A 19,671-nucleotide genomic window follows, 5' to 3' on the forward strand; every position below is an offset into this window, starting at 1 on the left:
GGGCACCGCACCCAAGCCAACCGACCACGCACGCAACCTGGGCTTCATCCTGGACCCCTCCCTCTCGATGACCAGACAAGTCAACGCCGTCTCCTCATTGTGCTTCAACACCCTGCATATGCTTCGCAAGATCTTCCGCTGGATCCCGACCGAGACCAGGAAGACTGTCACCCAGGCACTCGTCACCAGCCGACTGGACTACGGAAACGCCCTCTACGCCGGAACCACAGCCAAGCTACAGAAAAGACTCCAGCGCATCCAGAACGCCTCCGCCCGACTCATCCTGGATGTCCCCCGACGCAGCCACATCTCCAGCCACCTGAGGAACCTGCACTGGCTCCCCGTCGACAAGAGGATCACGTTCCGGCTCCTCACCCACGCACACAAGTCTCTCCACGACCTGGGCCCCAAGTACCTCAATGACCACCTGACCTTCTACACGCCCACCCGCCAGCTACGGTCCACCAGCCTCGCCCTAGCAGCCGTACCACGCATCCGAAGAGCCACCGCCGGAGGAAGATCCTTCTCTTACCTGGCTGCCAAGACTTGGAACTCCCTCCCCATCCACCTTCGGCTGACCCAGGACCATCTCGCCTTCAGGAAACAACTTAAGACCTGGCTGTTCGAGCAGTAGCATACCCCTCCCCCCAAGTGCCTTGAGACCCTCCCGGGTGAGTAGTGCGCTATACAAATGGCATGATTGATTGATTGATTGATGCATTATATGTAGAAAAACAGAATCGACTAAAGCCACTACAAAGGGCGTTCAACAATACTAGAACGTGGTGAAAGGAGAAACCTATGCAGTATAATGATGGGATTCTTGTTTATATTTGACCTAATTGTAAGCAGAAGCCAGATTGAGCTTTGAATGCCTTCCTGCTTCTCCAAAATTGGCCAACATTTCACGTATATTAGGCACGGGACATGAGTCCACCCTTATTTCTCTGTTTGAACTGTGAAGGTAAAGGCATATTCCTTGTTTGCCAATGCATTTGCATGTGACTGCCAGCATGATTGCACAAAGAGGATTCAACAGGTTTTATCATTTGCAAAGTCTGTCAAGTTCTTTTATGTGGTCATCGCGAATACTAAATGGGACACTCTGCAACTTAGGTTTTACTGGGACCACACCAACTTTGACATAGCTTCAATGAAGCCATTTATCCCTATTAGTTGTCCTAAAAATATGACCAAAAACATTTTCTTATCACTAAACCTGCTCTTTTGTTCTGGTCTCAATACCACTTCAAATAAATTTATATTTAAGCCCTTTTACTGCTACATAGATCTTCCCTTGAATTTTCCCTCCCTTAAACTCAAGTATGTCCTCAAAAAAAGAGTAACTCTATTCGTCTGCCTTCATGGGATAGAAGTACCATGTCAGGGGGTTCAGGTATTATTTATTTATTTAATGCGATTTTTAAAGCGGGCAAATACCCTTACGGGTGTCTCGGCGCTGGCGTAACAGAACTCTCTCTTGAGAAGAAAAGTGGTAGTTTATGCAGAAAACAACCAGGTCTTAAGCTTCTTTCTAAAGTCCAGAAGCGTGGGAGCGGTTTTAATACGGAATGGTAACGTATTCCACAGTTTGGCTGTCGCTATGGTAAAGCATCTGTCTCCCCAGTTGGTCTTTCTTGTGCGTGGAACCTTCAGCAGATGGGCTGTTGATGATCGTAAGGTTCTTGAATGCTCAAGCGGGCAGAGAGCTTTTTTTAGGGACAGTGGACCTGGATTATTGATGGCTTTGTAGGCTATGCATAAAGCCTTAAATTTAATCCGACTCCTGACTGGGAGCCAGTGCAACTTTCTGATTATCAAAACGTTAGTTGGTGAACATTGCATCTGCGTCAACCAATACATGTAATGTCTTATCCTCAACCTTAATGTCTTAGTAGCAAAATACACACTCCAAAATATTACTTCTTCTCCCATCACCTGCTCCTAAAACTAAAACATCATCTAATCTGTCTTGACTTGATCCAACTCACTTGGCCTTGGACACTTTATTTTACTGATGTTCCTCTATTCATAACCTGTTTAGTGCTTTGGAATACATTGGCAAAATGACCCAACTTATTACATAATCTGCATTTGGCATATCTTGCCTGACAAACATCTTTCCTCTTTAACATATGCCTGGGACCCAAATACATTTCTATGCTTGAAAATCTTTTTCCTATTGTTAACTTGAAATGTTACCCCCATTTTTAACTTTTTAGGATGCACAGCACAAACAAAATAGATCTTCATGTGGTCATTTTCTGTAAATAGATGTTGAGAAGTCTCTGTCCTTATACTCTCTTCTAAAGATGGGTTGAACATAGACAACATGTTTAGCTTGATACTTTTGACTGTACAATGAAAGATACATTCTTTCCTTGCCAGCTGATCTGTAAAGTTTTCAGATTGACAATCAGTTTCAAAATTACTTGGCACAACATAAACGTACGTTTCCAGTTTCTTAAATGTTGTTTGATAGTTATTCATAACTTGACCTTAAATTAAAACCAAACAAATTGTAAATAACCCTTTTTTCAAATCCTAGTGAAAGACGTAAAAGGCATTTATTTCTTTTAGGTCAAAAGTTGAAAGCACCAATGTTACCAAGAAATGTTTTGAATGCATCAACCATTTTTTCCATACTATTAGTGGTTCAAATGGAAATCCAAGAACAGTAGTGATGAATTTACAGATGACATGCTTTAATAAAAGGCTCAATAAAAAATCCACAACCACTTACTATAAGCACAGTGTTCTAAAGCAAAATTGTATTCACAATTTGATTAATATGTTTGACCTGAGTTAATCTGCAATAAAATACTAAATAAATCCCCCAATATAATGCAATGGTTAACCTGCAACATTTAGTGACAAAATATCCTTGTATTCACAAGGCAAACCCTGGATGGAGTGATATCCCCACAAGGCAGCATTGTTGCATAACACTACTGATTAACTACTGAAACTGCGTGTGTACGCACACACACACACACGCACACCCGCACACACACACACACACACACACACACACACACACACACACATATATATGTATATACAGCTATTGATCGATGATGTGGGTAGTGCCTGTACACTATTAAAATAAAAGCTGGGTACCACTGATCTGGTAGCCTCCATGAAATGCTCAGTTTTAGTGCATCGGACATCTTCCACTATGGGTACTAAGTAGATCCTTTTTTGTATAGCAGGTTAAAAAATGTTTGTCTTTTAAGAATGTAAAATGCTCACCTGCAGTACAATGGCAGGTACTGAAAAAATCATTGCTTCATTGAAAACTGGGTTTGTGTCATCTCTTTTCACCGCAGTTTTTTTCTTACTGATTTTTCTGTTGTCCTGGAGAAGATACACTTTGACAAATGGGTCTAAAAAAGGTATACAACATACAATTTAGATGAATCCTAAACTAGTTAAATTTGTTTAATTCAAAGCCACTGATATTAAAAGTGATCTGTAGATGTAGCAAAATGAAATTGATTTAGGACCATTCAATATAAACCTCATAAATAATGGAACCTCCAACTATCTGCCCCACATGCTGATTATATTCTTCGTATGGCTCATTTACTCTACAGTAACTAGTCGCTGAACATTTATCATAATATTTATATAATAGGAATTGGTCTTATAACTCAGAGCTCTAGATACTTACAACATATTTTTAATTATTTGAATGCAGATCAAACAAGTAGCATGCACAATATCAGTAACATAACATAGAAAAACATAAAACCTGAAAGCATTTCACACATAAAGGAGAAAGCTGTACACATACGGTTTGTCAAACATTATTGTAAGCAAACATTCTTAATTGCTAAAATAATACCAATGTAATATTTGAATATGTACACAGCATAGCAAGTAAGGACAGCATTCTGCATAAAAAATGATGGCAGTATACAACATTTTAATGATTTTAAGAAGTATGGAAATTGATGCTAAACACTCCAGTGCTTGTCCTTAAAAAAAGTAATAAGTGAGAAGCAAGGGAAAGAAATGTTCATGCATAAAAGAACCATAAAGTTGAGTTTTGATAATGTTAATTGTTAGTGCCAGCAGGCAATATAGTTTGCAGTGCATGCTATTCAAATTGGCATTAATGTTAATATTATTGGCAATGTTTCAATTCCATTGTATTGCCATTTTGAAATAAATAAATTCAACATGTTTCTCTTCAACACACACCAATACAATTATAGCTTCTAAACTTTGACCCAAAGTTCTCCATTGACCCTTTGCTCCACGACCACTCACACTTCAATTGTATTTTACCTAGTGCCCTGACTCACTCCCTACCCCTATCAGTAGACTATCTGCCTCTAAGAAACAGTGGATTTGTCTAAGGGCTGTATATGAAACTGTAACTCGTTGGCCTGGTGTGCAATTGTCTACATAGAACTTTAAAAAAGCATATAATTTTTTCCAATATTTCTTTCCTGGTTATGTGTTTTTTATCATAAATTAAGAGACTACACATGAGATGCATCTCAAATGAAACATTAAAAGTTAACTAACCATAAACAATAATGTTGGGTTGTCTGTTTCCTAAATGTGTCAGTTTTCTAACATTCGCCTCACCTATGGGCACCTATCTATCCCAGAGATCAGACCCACTTAATAATTGTGTGGTCCACATTGTCTATCATCATGTTTTGTTCCATTTCTATAAGTGCCAGCCCATGCTAAAGCTGCATCAATGAGGCATATCATTATTTTTTGGAATTGGTGCCATTGAGTACCATTCTGTTAAACTCACATTCTTCCATTGTCATTGATTCAGCATTCCTTACATTTCTGTCTTCATCCACTTTAATATTTCTGCCATTCAGGTCTGACCTGAGGCGCTTCAGGGCATTTCCAGATCACTATAATTAACCTTCAGCAAGTATCAATGCCATGGCAATTACCTTATTCTATACTGTCTTCTTCTTAAGAACAAGGTGCATCAGCTGCCTATAGTGGGTGAATCTCTGCCCTACTCATCAATGAGGTTTACATGTCTGTAACTCCAACACAGAAGTCCCCTGCAGTGCCATGCCATATGGTAAGATATGACTTCTTTAGCCTTACATCTGGGTATATGTCTTACGGGTGTGGCAAGATTCTATGTTGTTGATAGTTAAACTAAATATAACTAAAGCAGGCATTGTTCAAAACTCTTCAATATGAAGTGGTATTGTCTATCATGCTGAGGCTGGTATTTCTCTATCGTCCCAGACAATTTTGATTGTAATTCAGTTAACTAGGTTTCTAAGATGCTTAATGCTTACTTCTACCTTAGATTAATTGAATTGAAAGTTTAGATAATTTTTGTTGAGTTTTTGAGTTTCTTATAGCAATGATCACTTGAAGTTACAAGAAACATAGAGTAACACTCTATGTTAAATCTTATGGACCTTATCTTAAATAACAGGGACGGACAATGTATTAGTATACTCTGAGGAAATACTTTGTTTGAATGTTTTCACATTTTGTGGACATTCCTTTTCAGTATCTCTTTGTATAACTATTGATCATACATACTAAAGACAGGTTTTAGCCTTGTAGGTAATCACTGCCAAACCATTATGCTTCATACTAAATAAGACAAGTAAGCTAGTAACACCTAAACAACTGGCAAAAGGAGCTTTCTATCAACTGAAATCACTTTCAAATTGAAAGTCTTTCTTGCCTCCATTGGACAAAAATTCCCATTGAAGTCCATATTACTCTCCCGTATTGACAAAGGTATTGCTGTGTTTACTAGCTTCAACTAATAGGTCTACTACTTCTAAAGATTTTCCTACATGCCTCAGCTATATTTGTTTCTATCATATGCAAAATAATTACATAAAACACCAAGTCTATCATACCTCATTAGATTAGCATATTTGTGCACAAATAATAGCAATGAAATCTTGCTAGAAATGTTTCATCTCATTGGCAATTATGACATTGAGGTGATTAGTGTGTGAGAATCAGGCATCAATGCCAGTTGGTGTAGATTTTTTAATTCGAGTTAGTTGGAAACTAAATATAAACAAGCATTTGCAATGCAATCGGTCTCGCCTTTGGGACCTTATTTGTATTTAGCGATGCAATCACATCAGCCTGGGTGCGGAAACATCTACTGTTCTTCAACATGGAGGGAAAGTAAGCACCAAACTGCGTGACACGCCAGGTATGGGAACACATGAGGCGAAATATTGTCTTTCAGCAGGAAATGGTATTGTCCAAACCTCTGTTTTTAATATAAAATCAGAGCCTTCGGTGGTCATATCACTGAAAATACAAGATTTGAAAATAATATTATTGTCTACGGGTGCTCGTGGAAGACAATTTCTATGGACTGGAATCTAGAGAATGCTAAAGTGATTCTGGAATTTTACTGACCTCTGCTGGTCGTTTTTTATCAAGAAAGTTACATAGAGGCAGTTGAATAGAAAAAAGTCCCTAAGCAGAAGAAGACATGTCCTAGGGCTGATCTCCAGTGCCCACAAAGTACATAAACATATAAGTATCTAATAAGTATATACTAAAGTATATACAAGGGGTCTTGAATGCTCGACCTAAAAAGTATGTTTGGAAAAACTATTGGAGTTGAGTTGGCAAATAAGTCTTAAGCAATGAAACAATGAACGTTTTGGCTTTGATTAAACCCATGCCTCCAAGGGGAAGGCTTCATCGGGTACAAACCCTGCTTATAAGACATAAGATCCCACATATGACAAGGGCAGCAATCACAAATGCATGTCATCCTGTTTGAGATTTGGCAGCAGGGAGGGTGGGTTATTCACATAAACACTCACCACTGTGTTGAGACATGCAGTGTTCTACAGATTACAAGTGTTAACTCTGGCAAGGCCATCTCAAGCCTTCTATCCTCCCGAGATCGATACATTTAGTAACTTTAATATGGATAATGGTCACATCTGCGTTTTAAGGCACTATGAAATGGCAGAAGTGCAATTTTGAAAACAAGCAAATATTCTTGTGAAGTACTTGATACACATTGAAACAATGCTTCTTGCGGATCAATTGAAATAGCAGTTTTAATTTGACATTGAGTAAAAGATTGCAAAAAAGAAATCTTGTAATCGAAAAAACTTTCAGCCCTCCCACTTCCAGCCCACACACCACTTGCAAACACATTGACAGCATTATCAAGATTTTTTTTTACCAATTCCATTGATGGAAGGATGTTTAATACAAAGTTCTCCATGCTTACCCGCAGTTGTCTTTCCATTCGTCCAAACTAAGTTTTTCGCTTTTACCACAACTACCGTTAGTCGCTCTGCAGTTGGTAAGTAACTAAGTGACAGCAGTATCTCTCCCACTGAGTCAACAGCCTGTGACAATAAGACATTAGTGCATACAGTTAAAATAACTCTGTAGCAATATCTTGAATTGGTTGTCTCCTGTGTAACAATATAGTGATTATACCATGATCAAATATGCTCCTCAAAAACGTCAGGTGTAATGTTATTAAGCAATAGGATGATCTGAGTTGTATGCCCATAAAGTAAGCTAGATGTATTAATAGGTGCAGACAAGTAGATTTGCTTCTTGCCAGTAATCAACATATATGTAGTCTTAAAACTACAGGCACCACCATAGCCACTGATGAAGTACACAAAGGGAAGGATACTTCTTTACAAGCCGAAAATGTGAATCCAGTATCTCTGCAAATATAAGTGCAATATGTCATGACAATCATGAGGTTAATGGCAAATATTACCTTCTCGGTTTAATTAAATTATCTAATTTGTGTCGAGAGTGCACTGAAAAACAAATATATTGAGCCATATCTTTTGCAATCGGTTATTAAAATAAGCAACATGAAGGAAGACAGTCTTACTTGTAAATATATTGCTATGCCTTTCAGTAGGGTTCACCCCCAAAACAGCCAAATGTAAATGATTCCATATGTGACTGCCAATCATCTACATCTTGAAATGATGTCTACAGCGCTACAGAATGGTCCTCTGCAAACAGATCAGACCACTTGGATGCTTTGCATTCAAGCATTCGATATTCCATCTAAGAAGCTTACATCCAATGGTTTGGAGTAGAGCATAAGACTCAAACTCCTTCACATGTGCAACCATTTAAATAACAAAAGAGATATGCAATTGTCTACACTGTTTTATTGGAAATTATAAAAAGGGACATGGCAATACGACTGATATAGGCATATATGATGGGTAAGGAAATGTTAGAAATAGATAAAAAATAACTGTTGTTAAAATCACCTTTGTAAATGCTAAACTGTTAAACTATACATATTTTTATACCACTAAGAGGCAGTTGCATTGGAAGATGGAGAAGGATTCCATGTGCCTCTTTGCCCTCTGTTATATGTAGGAATAATTAATATCTTAACATCCTGTCCAGCTTTGCAATAGTTCTGAATCAATATCTTTTGTGACCAGTGAAGATGAATCTCATTTAACATTACCGTATATTACAGGAAGCTTAATTTGCAAGGTTTGATCTTTGTCATGGCTCTTCTAACTCGTACAGAGGTTGCTAGGAAATGCGCTGAGGAACTACCACTGAATCTTCAGACTTTAAAACATGAACTGTTATGTTTATTTTTTTGAGAAGACAATTCATGCTGCCAGTTTTAAAGAGAAGACATTCAAAAAGATGTAGCTACCATATCAATCTTTCATTTTTGAATGTATGAAATGTATGAGGAGATGGAACATGTGATGCACATAGTTCTGTTCCCAGGCTGAATTTTTTTTAAAGATAGTTTTACTCTTACCTTGATTTACAGAAAGGGGTAAAATGTAGGCACACAATTCAATGGGGGGCAGGGGTGCATCAGGTTGGATTTTATTATTATAAATCGAGGACCTGCAGTATATTTAATATTAATGTGTTACTAACAGCAAGAATTGTGTGATCCGTAAACTAAATATTTCTAAGTATGTCAACATATCTCTGTTTGTTTTGCATGTATTTGGCACACTGCAAAATGTAGTTGTATCTAGGAATAATATAAAATAAAAATAATATGATATTCATTCTACAGCAATTTTTATAAACACCATCTGAGATGTGTGTTGAAACCAGAAAAACCCTCGACATTCCCAAGAATTTTGTCTGTGTATAGAAGGAATTTAAACACTTTAGCTAAATCAAATTAAAGGATAATTAGGAAATCCCTGCTCAATCCACAACGGTTAACTGACAGATAATCCTATACATACTCATCACAAGTCTTGTTTGGTGTTATAATGCTTGGAAAATTTAAGGAAAATTCAGAAGAAAAATCCAACAAATTTATGATCATGAGATGCGTAGTTCTCAGCATAAATGTATGGGAATATCAGTTTTTAGTTTGAATGAATAAATCAATGAATGAATAGACTGTACAATTTAAACATATTAGGGATCATTTAGGCCTTGATAGATCGTCCATTGATCTGCTGGGAGAGGACGGATAGAGGCAATGGCCTCCACAACACTGGTGCAGGACCGTCCACCATCCCTAGAAATCCCATCTTTTTAATCATCCCTGCCTGGCAGGGGCCGCTGTGCTGCGACGTGGTGTTCCACTTGGTGGAAGATCTACAAGCTCGGAGGTTTACCTTAGCTGAACTAGTGAAGGCTCTGATGGGGTGAATGTAACTTTCCTCCAACTATAAATAGAGCAGGGGGACCTGTTAAGGACTGGACAATGGGAAGGCTTACTGAGTCCCCTTCTTGTGATTGCCTGATGGAAAGGGTGACTCCCCCTAATAGCCATGGTCCAACCCTGCACAGATCAATGTATGGGAAAGTTGATATATTTCCTTACAAGGATTCCAGTTAGCAGCCCCAGTCCCAGAACACAACTAGGCAAACGTTTACAGAAGGAGATGGAAGCAGAAAGTTTCAACTGCAAAGAGCAAAAATCAGGGACAAAAATGATAACAAAAGTATGATACACATGACATAAAATAAGGGAATGAATGTGTTGCGACACATCTTTCATTTGGAAATGGCTTCTTACATATGGTACTGACATCACAGAAATAGACTCTGGGTCTGATTTAGATCTCGGCGGATGGGTTACTCTGTCATGACAGTGACGGATAGCTTGTCTGCCGATATCTAAATCACATAGGATATAATGGGATTTAGATTTTGGCAGATGGTCTATCTGTCACCATTGTGATGGAGTAAACCATCTGCAGAGATCTAAATCAGGCCCTCTGTCTCATGTTAGATTTATACACTCAATTAACATCCTATAGGCAAACCGCCATCTTGGGAACAAAAGTGATAAGGCATGTGCACACTCCTTTTCAAGATTCATGGCATTCACAGAGTAAATGAAGAAGCCCAAGGTCTACATCTTTCCACCAGCAGTTCATTCTGCAATCCTGCCACTGCCATTCAAGACTTGCTCTCAGGGCAGCTCATGGAGAACTTCTTGAGGTAACCATGAACAGGGAGACGCAAGGGGTTCAGGGGTGTTAGCACTCGATGTGTGATTGAGTGCAGTGTCTCAGAATGTGCATCCTGAATATGTTAGCAGCTCTCCTTCCTCTGGTAACCTCTAAGCTCAGTTTTCAGCACAGAAATAACAGGACCACTAGTTTGGTGAGGGATGGCACAGCTATTTTATGGAAATGCACCCACTCCACCAAACTCTAAATGAGGCCCATAGTACTTATTTTGAGTTTGACGATGCAAGAATCTGCCAAAAAGTGGTCGATGCCCAGTCTGCCCTTTTTTGAGCGTATAGGAACTCTATACACTCTAAAACGGGTGGAACAGGACATCTGCCACTTTTGGTTGTTGTCCTGTATCTGCCAAACTCTAAAACAGGCCCTTACTTTTATGGTATATATGCATTGTATTGAAAATTATCTGAACCCTACGATATTATATGATTGTAGGATAGACCACTGGCTCTTTGGTATGAGTGACCCTTGTTGAAACACTGGTTTAAATGAGGACCCAAATGGTAATTTTGTGTTAGATTAATTTATAGGGAGTTCTAAATATTTGCGTGGTTTTAATTCCAAGAACGATATACCTTGCTTTTTCATTTGTGATTCAGTGCAAGCAATACTGAATTTTACTTTCCTGGAGTGTCTGATTTTGAGCCTACAACCAACCCAGGTTTTACTGCTAAACTTAGAAATCAGCTAAATTACAGGTACGAGCAAGAAGGATACCACTTTAACAACTAGAAGTAACCGGTGCTGTTTCACAGCAGACGCCTTAAGTCCGTACTATGAATACACTTTTTGCGGTGGTCATATTTAGCTACAATCGTCACTCACTTTTCCCATTTCCTTTTGGCTTTTCATCATTCTCTACCTTTGGTATACTAGTAATCAGCTTAGTACTGAGTTCCATTTAAATCTATAGATAATCACAAACTACAGTGCAGGGCAATGTTTTTTGTCAACCTTACTCAAGGTTTTAGGTTTTACTTTGCTTTCCTGTGACAGTCCTCCAACAGCAGCTATGTTCTTAACTAAACCCAGAAGAAAGACAGCAATATACTACGGAGGAAGTCTTAACGTTCTGATAGATATCACCATCAGTGTTTGAGAGTCTTCCTTGCTGATTTCATTAAAAAATCCTCTGGCAGGGACAATCCTTTTTCTCAGGAGAAGAGTACTGAAGCGAACTCATGTCCTTGTTAGAGTGTGTAAACATTCACTCATCACCTTTTCATGGATGTCACTACTCTCACTTCCCACCTTTCAGACCAACCAGAGAAATCCACGTTTGAACATTAGACGCTGGGTGGTAGACATCCCTCCCTGAGTCTTCAAAGCATGAACTAGACATAAGCAGCCAAGAGACACCCCTTCATCTGGTCCTCCAAACTCTAGGAACTTCAGCTTGGAATCAGTGCACAGCAGGGCAGAGGATTACATTTGAACCAAATCTCATATTGAGCAATTTACTATTAAAGGTCAACTCTCTCCATTGTAATATAAATACTAGAGACTAACTGTCAGACAGAGAAAGAGAGAGAGAGAGAGAGAGAGAGAGAGAGAGAGAGAGAGAGAGAGAGATAAAAGCATGAATGCGAGAGAGAGCAGAGTGTATAAAAGTGTCTGTACCGTACAACCCAAAGGGACGTGTGTATATTTCAGAAATAGAGAGTGTGATTGTGTCATTAATAGAAGAAAGGAGGTGCGTGCAGATGCTGTAGCAACAGCCCTGTCCTACAACAGACAGCGTACCTTCCAAGCTGTACCTGGTGTATGGGCGGCGTCTTCCTTACCTTGTTTATATCCTGCAGGTATAACCAGGCATTAAACGGGCGAATGGATAAATCCAAGTCGGACAGCTTCAGTTCGGCCACCCCAGTGCTGACGTTTCTATCATCTGAGTCAATGCCAAATATAGAGAATCTCAGGCTGTTTTCTTCCAACGCTGATGGATCCAAGGGAATGGAGAACCTCTCATTGAAGAAAACAGAGTACGCGTTCCTTTGAATCTGTTGAGAGAGAAAAGGAACAAGTTAAAAAGTGTCTTGTAGTATTTCTTGCTTAGTCCAGTGGACCACTGGCTCAACGGGTATCCCCAGGGACGCTCAAATGAGCACTTCTTTCACAATACACTGGAGTAACGACCATTGAAGGGCTACTGGTCGAATATTCAACTTCGGCAAAAAACAACGGTATTTTCTGTTAACAACCAACATGTTAGGCCTTGTGTAAGCAGAACATTTCTTAGTCACATATGTAATGCCTTTCTGCTGACTGTAGTCTTAGCTACATATGCAAAGAGGTCCGCATACTTTTTCTGGCCTTTGCGACTCATGGGTCGGCATGTGGGTCTCCCTTAGGATTTAGGACCGAAAGAAAACCTAGACTTCCCATGGAGATCTAAATGCGGAACACATGGTCCAGAAAGCCCCCTAACAGTTGTTGATGTCAGACTTACAGTGCATAAATGGCTACTTTTTCCATGGTGAGTCAGTGGTTAAATGAAATCAATACTTGGATTCCTTATAGCAATACAGCTTATAGCAAGAATTTACTGTGCTCCAGGTAAAACAGTGTGTTGGTTAATCAAGTGCTCCACATTCTTTGACGAAAGGTCATTTGATTGACTTTCTCAGTAATAAATGCCATCACTTGGTGGCTCCCTAAAGTTGCCATCATACACATTGTCTCTCTTTGTGTCATTAGATGACCCAAATTCAGAACAAAATATATCTGGCAATAATACATATTTTGATTTTGGCAATTGCTGTTCTATTCACCTTTGCAAAAGACCAAATTCATGATTGAAAGTATTAGAAAAGTGGGTGAATATTAACTGAAATGCAAGCATCAGGTTTTAGAGTGACTGCAAATCTATTTACTGATTATGGGTGCCTTTGAATCAGCTCTAAACACTCCTTTCGCAATGGTTGGTGTCTGAAACCAACTAATGCTGGTAATAGCTGCTACTATAGGTAATTCTGGCAGTCATCCCTGTCTGGGGTGAAGGACCAAACTGCTTGTAGGAGCCCTTGTATTATTGAATGGCAACTCTTGTCACTCAGTTCCAGGTTAGTTTTCAATTTTAGTTTTTTTCCCCATCAGCGCGGTTCTAGCACACAAATAAAAATCCATGGTAATCGCGGATACAGAGCATCCAAGAGTATTCTTTGAAAGCACCCACTTCATGGTTCAGCTCTGGCCTCAGCACCTTCACATACTTTGCTTCGTAGTAACTGCATAATTTATACTATGAATTTATAGTACAGATACCTGACGCATGGCTGAAGTCATGGTTTTCTGTATCCCTTGTAACTGGAATGGAGGTAGATGGCATGTGTAAGGTCCTTGAGCACAAATATTGAACATGTATTTCAAGCAAATGGATTCATTTTCAAGGACACATGTTAATATCAAAGGTTGCCAGAAGGTCAAGGCCTGCAGTCAGTGATGAATGTCATTGTTCACGATTCACAGAACCATTATGCGGGTTCATCATCTGCAATGACATGACCTTGTGCCGACCGCCAGTCTTTTTGTATATGTGATCAATTTTTACTCCAGTAATGAAAAAAATGTTCTTTTATCATACTCAAGCAATACATGTTCTTCACACGCGGTTCACATCACGGTACTTCGCCCAGTGGTTTATTATGCAAGTAAACAGAGGAATTTAAATTTCAAATAATTAAATATGTGTTTATACCAAGAAGTCTGCATCAGCATTTGCTGATGCAGTAAATTAAAGTCCGCACCCACACGTTTTTCATGATCCCAATGCACATGTATAGAAACGTGAAAGAACTGTAATTATCCCAGGCAAAAATAAGTAAGAAAATGGTACTGATGAAGACATTGCGTAGCCTAGTGCAGTACGAGGTCCTTGATATGACCATCATTCTGGCATAGCTTGCCAAAAAACACGGGTCTTATTTACAAGTCCATGGCACCACCGGTGTGTCACTTTATTTGATGCACAGGTGTCGCAGTGTGCTGGCTCATATTTTTTAAGGCCATCCAAAGCCACCTTACTTGACTTTTTATGGCCATGTAAATATGGCCCCTTTTCACATATTACTTTGCATGAAAGGGGCGTGCCATGGTTGTTGATGTGGGTGTTCCATGCAAAACCCATGGATTCTGCCCTATTCCCAGATTTATGTTTCATAAACCTGGAAATGCCCCAGAATCCTTTTATTTCTCTTCATTTTTCCTCATTCTACGTGTGCTGCATTCTGCGGTGTGCATAGAAAATGAAAAATGCCATCAGATTGTTTCTATGCAGGAAGCCTTCCTGCACAACAAAAATCATCCCTGCAATGAAGACACCCTTGCATCATGGTGCAAGGGTGCCTGCGTTGGCGCATGGCTGCTGTTTTTGCGCCGGTGCAGGGGAGAGCACAGGGATGAACCGTATTGCTGTAAATAATGCTCATCTTTGTGCTTTTAAAATGATGCATCTCAGTGCAGCAAAGTAGCTTGTGGCGCCGCGCAGCTTCATTTCCTCGTAAATGAGGCTAATGTATCTAAATAAGGACGGGTGAATCCTTGCATCGAGGGCTAAGTACCTTATTTAATTCTTGGCAGTCAGGATACTCCATCGCAATGGTGATGAACCGTAGAGAATGTGGTCCACCTGCCAAATTTACATGCAGGCCGACATTTGGTTTTATCACAACGAAGACTTCTCTGTCTTTGCCGTGATTAAACCTCTCCAATGGCCCTATTGAGTAAGGGCCATGAGAGGCAGACCTCTATTACCCTCAGGTCCCTCCGTCCTCGACACCTTCGTCTACAAGTGAGATAATTCTATTTCCGACAGAAAAAAAGAAAGAAGGAATGCTGGACTTACCCCCACCCCCCCTCCCGCCGGGAGTACAAAAGGGTACATGTCCCAGCATTCCCTCTCTTCTTTTTTTCTGTCATTCTGACAGAGGAGATTGAAGCGCGAGGAGCTCGGGGCTCCCGCGCTGGACTTACTTGGATGTTGTCGTCTGGATCTTTCTGCCTCTCCCCCCCTGCCGTGCTTGGGGGGAGTGGCGTGGGGCTGTTTCGCGCTGGTATGGCCACGCGTGGATGATGTTCCGCATGGTCCAGCGCTTGCCCGATGGTCGCCCCTCCCGGTCTGCCTGGCTTTCTGGGGGGCGTGGCCTCCTGCTCGAAGCCGGATTGACTGTGGTGTGATGTCGCCTTCTGGTTTCCTCTGCCTGACTTCCGTCCTCATGGAGGTCAGGCGCTCCTGTCCCGGGCTAATTGTTTGGTGCTTAAATGGCGGGGCAGTGGTGAGTACCGCGTAGCGTTTTTTGGCGATTCCTGCTTCTTGCTACTTACTGTTTGCTGTGCTGTGCTTCTTTGGCTGTTTTCTGAAGATGGGCAAGTGTTCTAAGAAGCGATGCCATAGGGAGAGGTCGTCTTCCTCTTCCTCGAGTTCATCTCATTCTCCTTCTCCTAGGGCCAAGTCCAGGCGCCCTGATGGGGGTGATGATGCGCGTTTGAAGCACTTAATTAAGGAGACCATTGCTAAGATGGGTGCTGGCAGAGCTCGCAGCAGGGGGGCGGCTTCTGCTCCTGTTTCTTCGGACTCCTCTGGGGATGAGTCTGCGGTGGCAGGGGACTCTGACCTCAAGGCGAAGTATGTTGACAAGGACGCTCTGCCGGATATTTTGCGTCATGTCAAGGAGAACATGGGCTTCGCTGATGTGGCTACCCCCAGTACTTCTGGTAGTTCTTTGCTGAGGCAGTTCCAAAGTTCTGCCACGGTGGATGTCCCGGTGCACCCCTTTATTAAGGATGTTTTGAAGCGGGAGTGGGCTGATCCTGATCGTATTCTGGTTCCGCGTTTTGTGGCCCGGTTTTACCCCCTGCAGGATATGTCTTCGGAGCTCCCGGATTCGATCCCCATTGACTCTTTTGTGGCAAGTTTGGTGGGTCGCACTTCATTGTCGGAGGACGCTGTGCTGAAGGATCCTGTGGACAAGAAGGCTGACGTTGCTCTCCGGAAAGTGTATTCTGGCTCCCATCTGGCCTTGTGGGCTGGTGTCTATGGTACTTACGTGTCGCAGTCCTTGCTGTCTGACATTAAGTCCCTCTATCAGTCTATGGATGATGCCACGGACTGTTCCACTCTTCTTGGACACATCGAGCGTCAGGTGGAGCTGTTTTCTGATGTCTCTTTGACGTGGTGCGGGCGGCTGCCCTCTCCGGCGGCGCTTGTGTGGTGGCTCGTTGCAGTCTTGTACTGAACGACTGGAAGACGTACTCTGCGCAGAAGTCTTGTGCTCTGCGTATGCCCTTCCTGGGTTCTATGCTGTTTGGGGGGGAATTGCACAAGCTATTTAAGGAAAAGAAGCACTCTTCTTCTTTTAAGGCTTCTTCTGCTGCCCCTGCTTCCTTTAAGCCTAGGTTTTTCTTCCGCCCTTCTTCTTGTAGGCAGTTTCGGAAGGGCTTGGGGAGGTTTTCTTCTGGTCGGGGTCGGAATCGTAAGGCTAGGTCCCCTCCTTCTGCTAAACCCCGTTCCTGACTCCTTGGCTGTGGTTCCCAGGTTGTTGGTAGGAGGGCGGCTGCGCTTCTTCCTGGATGCCCGGGTTCAGTCCTGTTCCGACGCTTGGGTGTTGGACATCTTGCGCGAGGGTTATCTGGTGGAGTTCTCTGCCCCCCCGGACTCCGGTGTCCGCCCAACTCCTTGGCCTGCATGCCGATCCAAAAGGTTTCATCTCTCTCGAGGGGTGGAGGATCTTCTTCTAAAGGGGGCCATTCAGGAGCTCCCTCTTGCGGAGTTGGGGTCGGGCTTTTATTCCCTGATTTTTCTGGTGCCCAAGGTCACGGGGGTTACCGTCTGGTTCTGGATTTGAGGGTTCTGAACAGGTGGGTTCTGAGAATTCCCATTCGCATGGAGACGTTGCAGAGGGTGATTCCTTTGGTGCTTCCGGGACACTTCATGTGTACCCTGGATCTTCAGGATGCCTACTACCACGTTCCGGTGCATCCTCGGTCCAGTCGCTTCCTGAGGTTTTGTGTTCAGGGGCGTCACTTCCAGTTTCGTGTGTGGCCTTCGGTCTGCGGTCTGCCCCGAGAGTTTTTACGAAGGTGGTGGCTCCCTTGGTGGCTTGGCTTCATCTTCAGGGGGTGATGGTGTACCCCTACTTAGACGACTGGCTGATTCATGCTCCATCCCGGGTCCTGTTGTTGGAGGCGCTGGAGTTGGTTTGCTCCGCGTTGTGTCAGCACATGTTCCTGATCAACATCCCGAAGTGTCAGTTGTCCCCGTCTCAGGACTTGGTGTTCATTGGGGCCCGGTTTCGTACGGACCTCAACCGTGTGTTCCTGCCTGTCCCTCGTGTCCTGACCCTGGTTTCCCTGGCTCGGCTGTTTCGGGCTGGGGGTTGTTTTCCGGCCCGCCTCTGGTTGCGGCTTATGGGTCTGATGGCAGCGACGGTCTTTACGGTGGCTTGGGCTCGGTTCCGCCTGCACCCCCTGTGGAGTTATCTTCTGTCCCATTGGGATCCTGCGTCTGGGAATTTGGAGTTCCTTCTGCCTGTGCCTCCCGTGGTCCTCCCGACTCTTGTTTGGTGGTCGACCGGGTTGCATCTGTCTCGGGGTCTCCCTCTGCAGCCTTCCCCTTCTCTGGTTTTGACTACAGATGCAAGCTCCCTGGGGTGGGGGGCGACCTTGGGGTCTCAGTCCCTTCAGGGTCGTTGGTCCATCCTGGAGTATCACCGCTCCTCCAACTGGAGGGAACTGGCGGCGGTTTGTCGGGCTGTGATGGGGTTTCGTGCCCTGCTCCTGCGTCGGAACGTTCTGGTGCGTTCCGACAATGTGGTGACTGTGGCGTATCTGAACCATCAAGGGGGGGTCCGTTCGGCCTCTCTGAACACTGTGGTTGTTCCCCTGTTCTGTTGGGCGGATAGTCACCTTCTGTCTCTGACGGTGATTCACATTCGGGGAGTGGACCACTTTGTGGCGGATGCCCTGAGTCGTTGCTTTCCGTGGTCGTTGGAGTTGTCTCTCACCCGTGTTGCGTTTCGGTTTGTGAGCGTGAGGTTTGGGCGACCCTTTCTGGACCTCTTTGCCTCCCGGCAGAATGTGAAGCTGTCTCGCTTCAGCTCCCGATTCCAGCAGGTGGGTTGTTGGGGGTGGATGCCCTGTCGGTTCCTTGGCCTCCGTGCCTGTTTTATGCCTTTCCTCCCCTGGCGCTGATTCCTCGGTTTCTGGCGCGCTTGTGTCTGGAGTCTCGGGATGTGGTTGTGGTCCTGCCCTTTTGGCCTCGTAGGTCTTGGTTTCCGACGGTTCGTCTGTTGGCGATCCAGGGCCCTTGGTTTCTCCCCCTGTCCCCGTCTCCCCTGCGTTCGTCCCTGTCCCTGTCTCTTCTCCGGTTGCGGCTGTCGGTGTGGAGGTTGAGAGGCAGGGGTGGCGGCGACGTGGCTTCCCTGAGCATTTAGCTGTGGCTCTTCAGGGTTCCCGTAGACCTTCTACCCTCCGATCTTATGATCGTCATTGGAGTAATTTCAGTCATTGGTGTGCGGGGTTGGGCCTTTCCCCTTTGCTGTGTTCCTTGCAGACTGTGCTTCAGTTTTTGTGGGAAGGTTTCGAGAGGGGTTGGGCTGTGTCCACTTTGCGGGCTCAGTGGGCGGCTGTGAGGGCATTTCGTTCCCCATGGGGGACCCTGTCGGATGATGAGGACTTGGTTGCTCGTCTTCTCTGTGGGTTTTCCCTTTCTCGTCCTGTGTCCAGGCCTTCCTTTCCCTTGTGGGATTTGCCTTTGGTCCTTCGGGCTTTGCTGGATCCTCCTTTTGAGCCCTTGTCGGACATGGCCTTGAAGTTTGTTACCTTGAAGGTGGTGTTTCTGGTGGCCATCTCCTCTGCTCGACGCCTTGGTGAGTTGGGGGCCTTGATGGCGCATGACCCTTTCTTGTCCTTTTCGGAGGGGGTTCTTCGCCTTGATTCTGCTTTTGTGCCTAAGGTCGCTTCTCAGTTTCACCGGGCCCAGGTGTTGGTCTTGCCTCCTTTGGGCCCTGATTTTGATTCCCCGGGGGGTCCTTGTTGGTCCTTGCTGGATGTGTGCAGGGCTCTGCGTGTGTATCTAGAACGCACTTCTGCCTTTCGTGTTTCGGATTCCCTTTTTGTCTCCTTTGGGGCTGCACCCGTGGCCGCAAGGTTTCCTCTGTCTCGATTGGTAGATGGCTGAAGCAGGTCATTTCTTTGGCCTACTCTCTTTCTGGTT

General features: G+C 43.3%; 1 protein-coding gene across 1 annotated transcript in view; it reads right to left on the minus strand.

The window, feature by feature from the left end:
• The window catches only part of SYT12 (synaptotagmin 12), an 866,886-nt gene that overhangs the window by 116,682 nt on the left and 730,533 nt on the right, over nucleotides 1–19,671 (minus strand). Inside the window, exons 5-7 of the mRNA XM_078682889.1 lie at nucleotides 12,245–12,460; nucleotides 7,229–7,349; nucleotides 3,253–3,386 (exon numbers count right to left, since the gene is read on the minus strand). Coding sequence (XP_078539015.1) covers nucleotides 3,253–3,386; nucleotides 7,229–7,349; nucleotides 12,245–12,460 — 471 coding nt within the window. The remainder of the gene's footprint in view (nucleotides 1–3,252; nucleotides 3,387–7,228; nucleotides 7,350–12,244; nucleotides 12,461–19,671) is intronic.

This window comes from Lissotriton helveticus, chromosome 3_1 (assembly GCF_964261635.1).
Source record: "Lissotriton helveticus chromosome 3_1, aLisHel1.1, whole genome shotgun sequence".
In the NCBI taxonomy this organism is placed as follows: domain Eukaryota; kingdom Metazoa; phylum Chordata; class Amphibia; order Caudata; family Salamandridae; genus Lissotriton; species Lissotriton helveticus.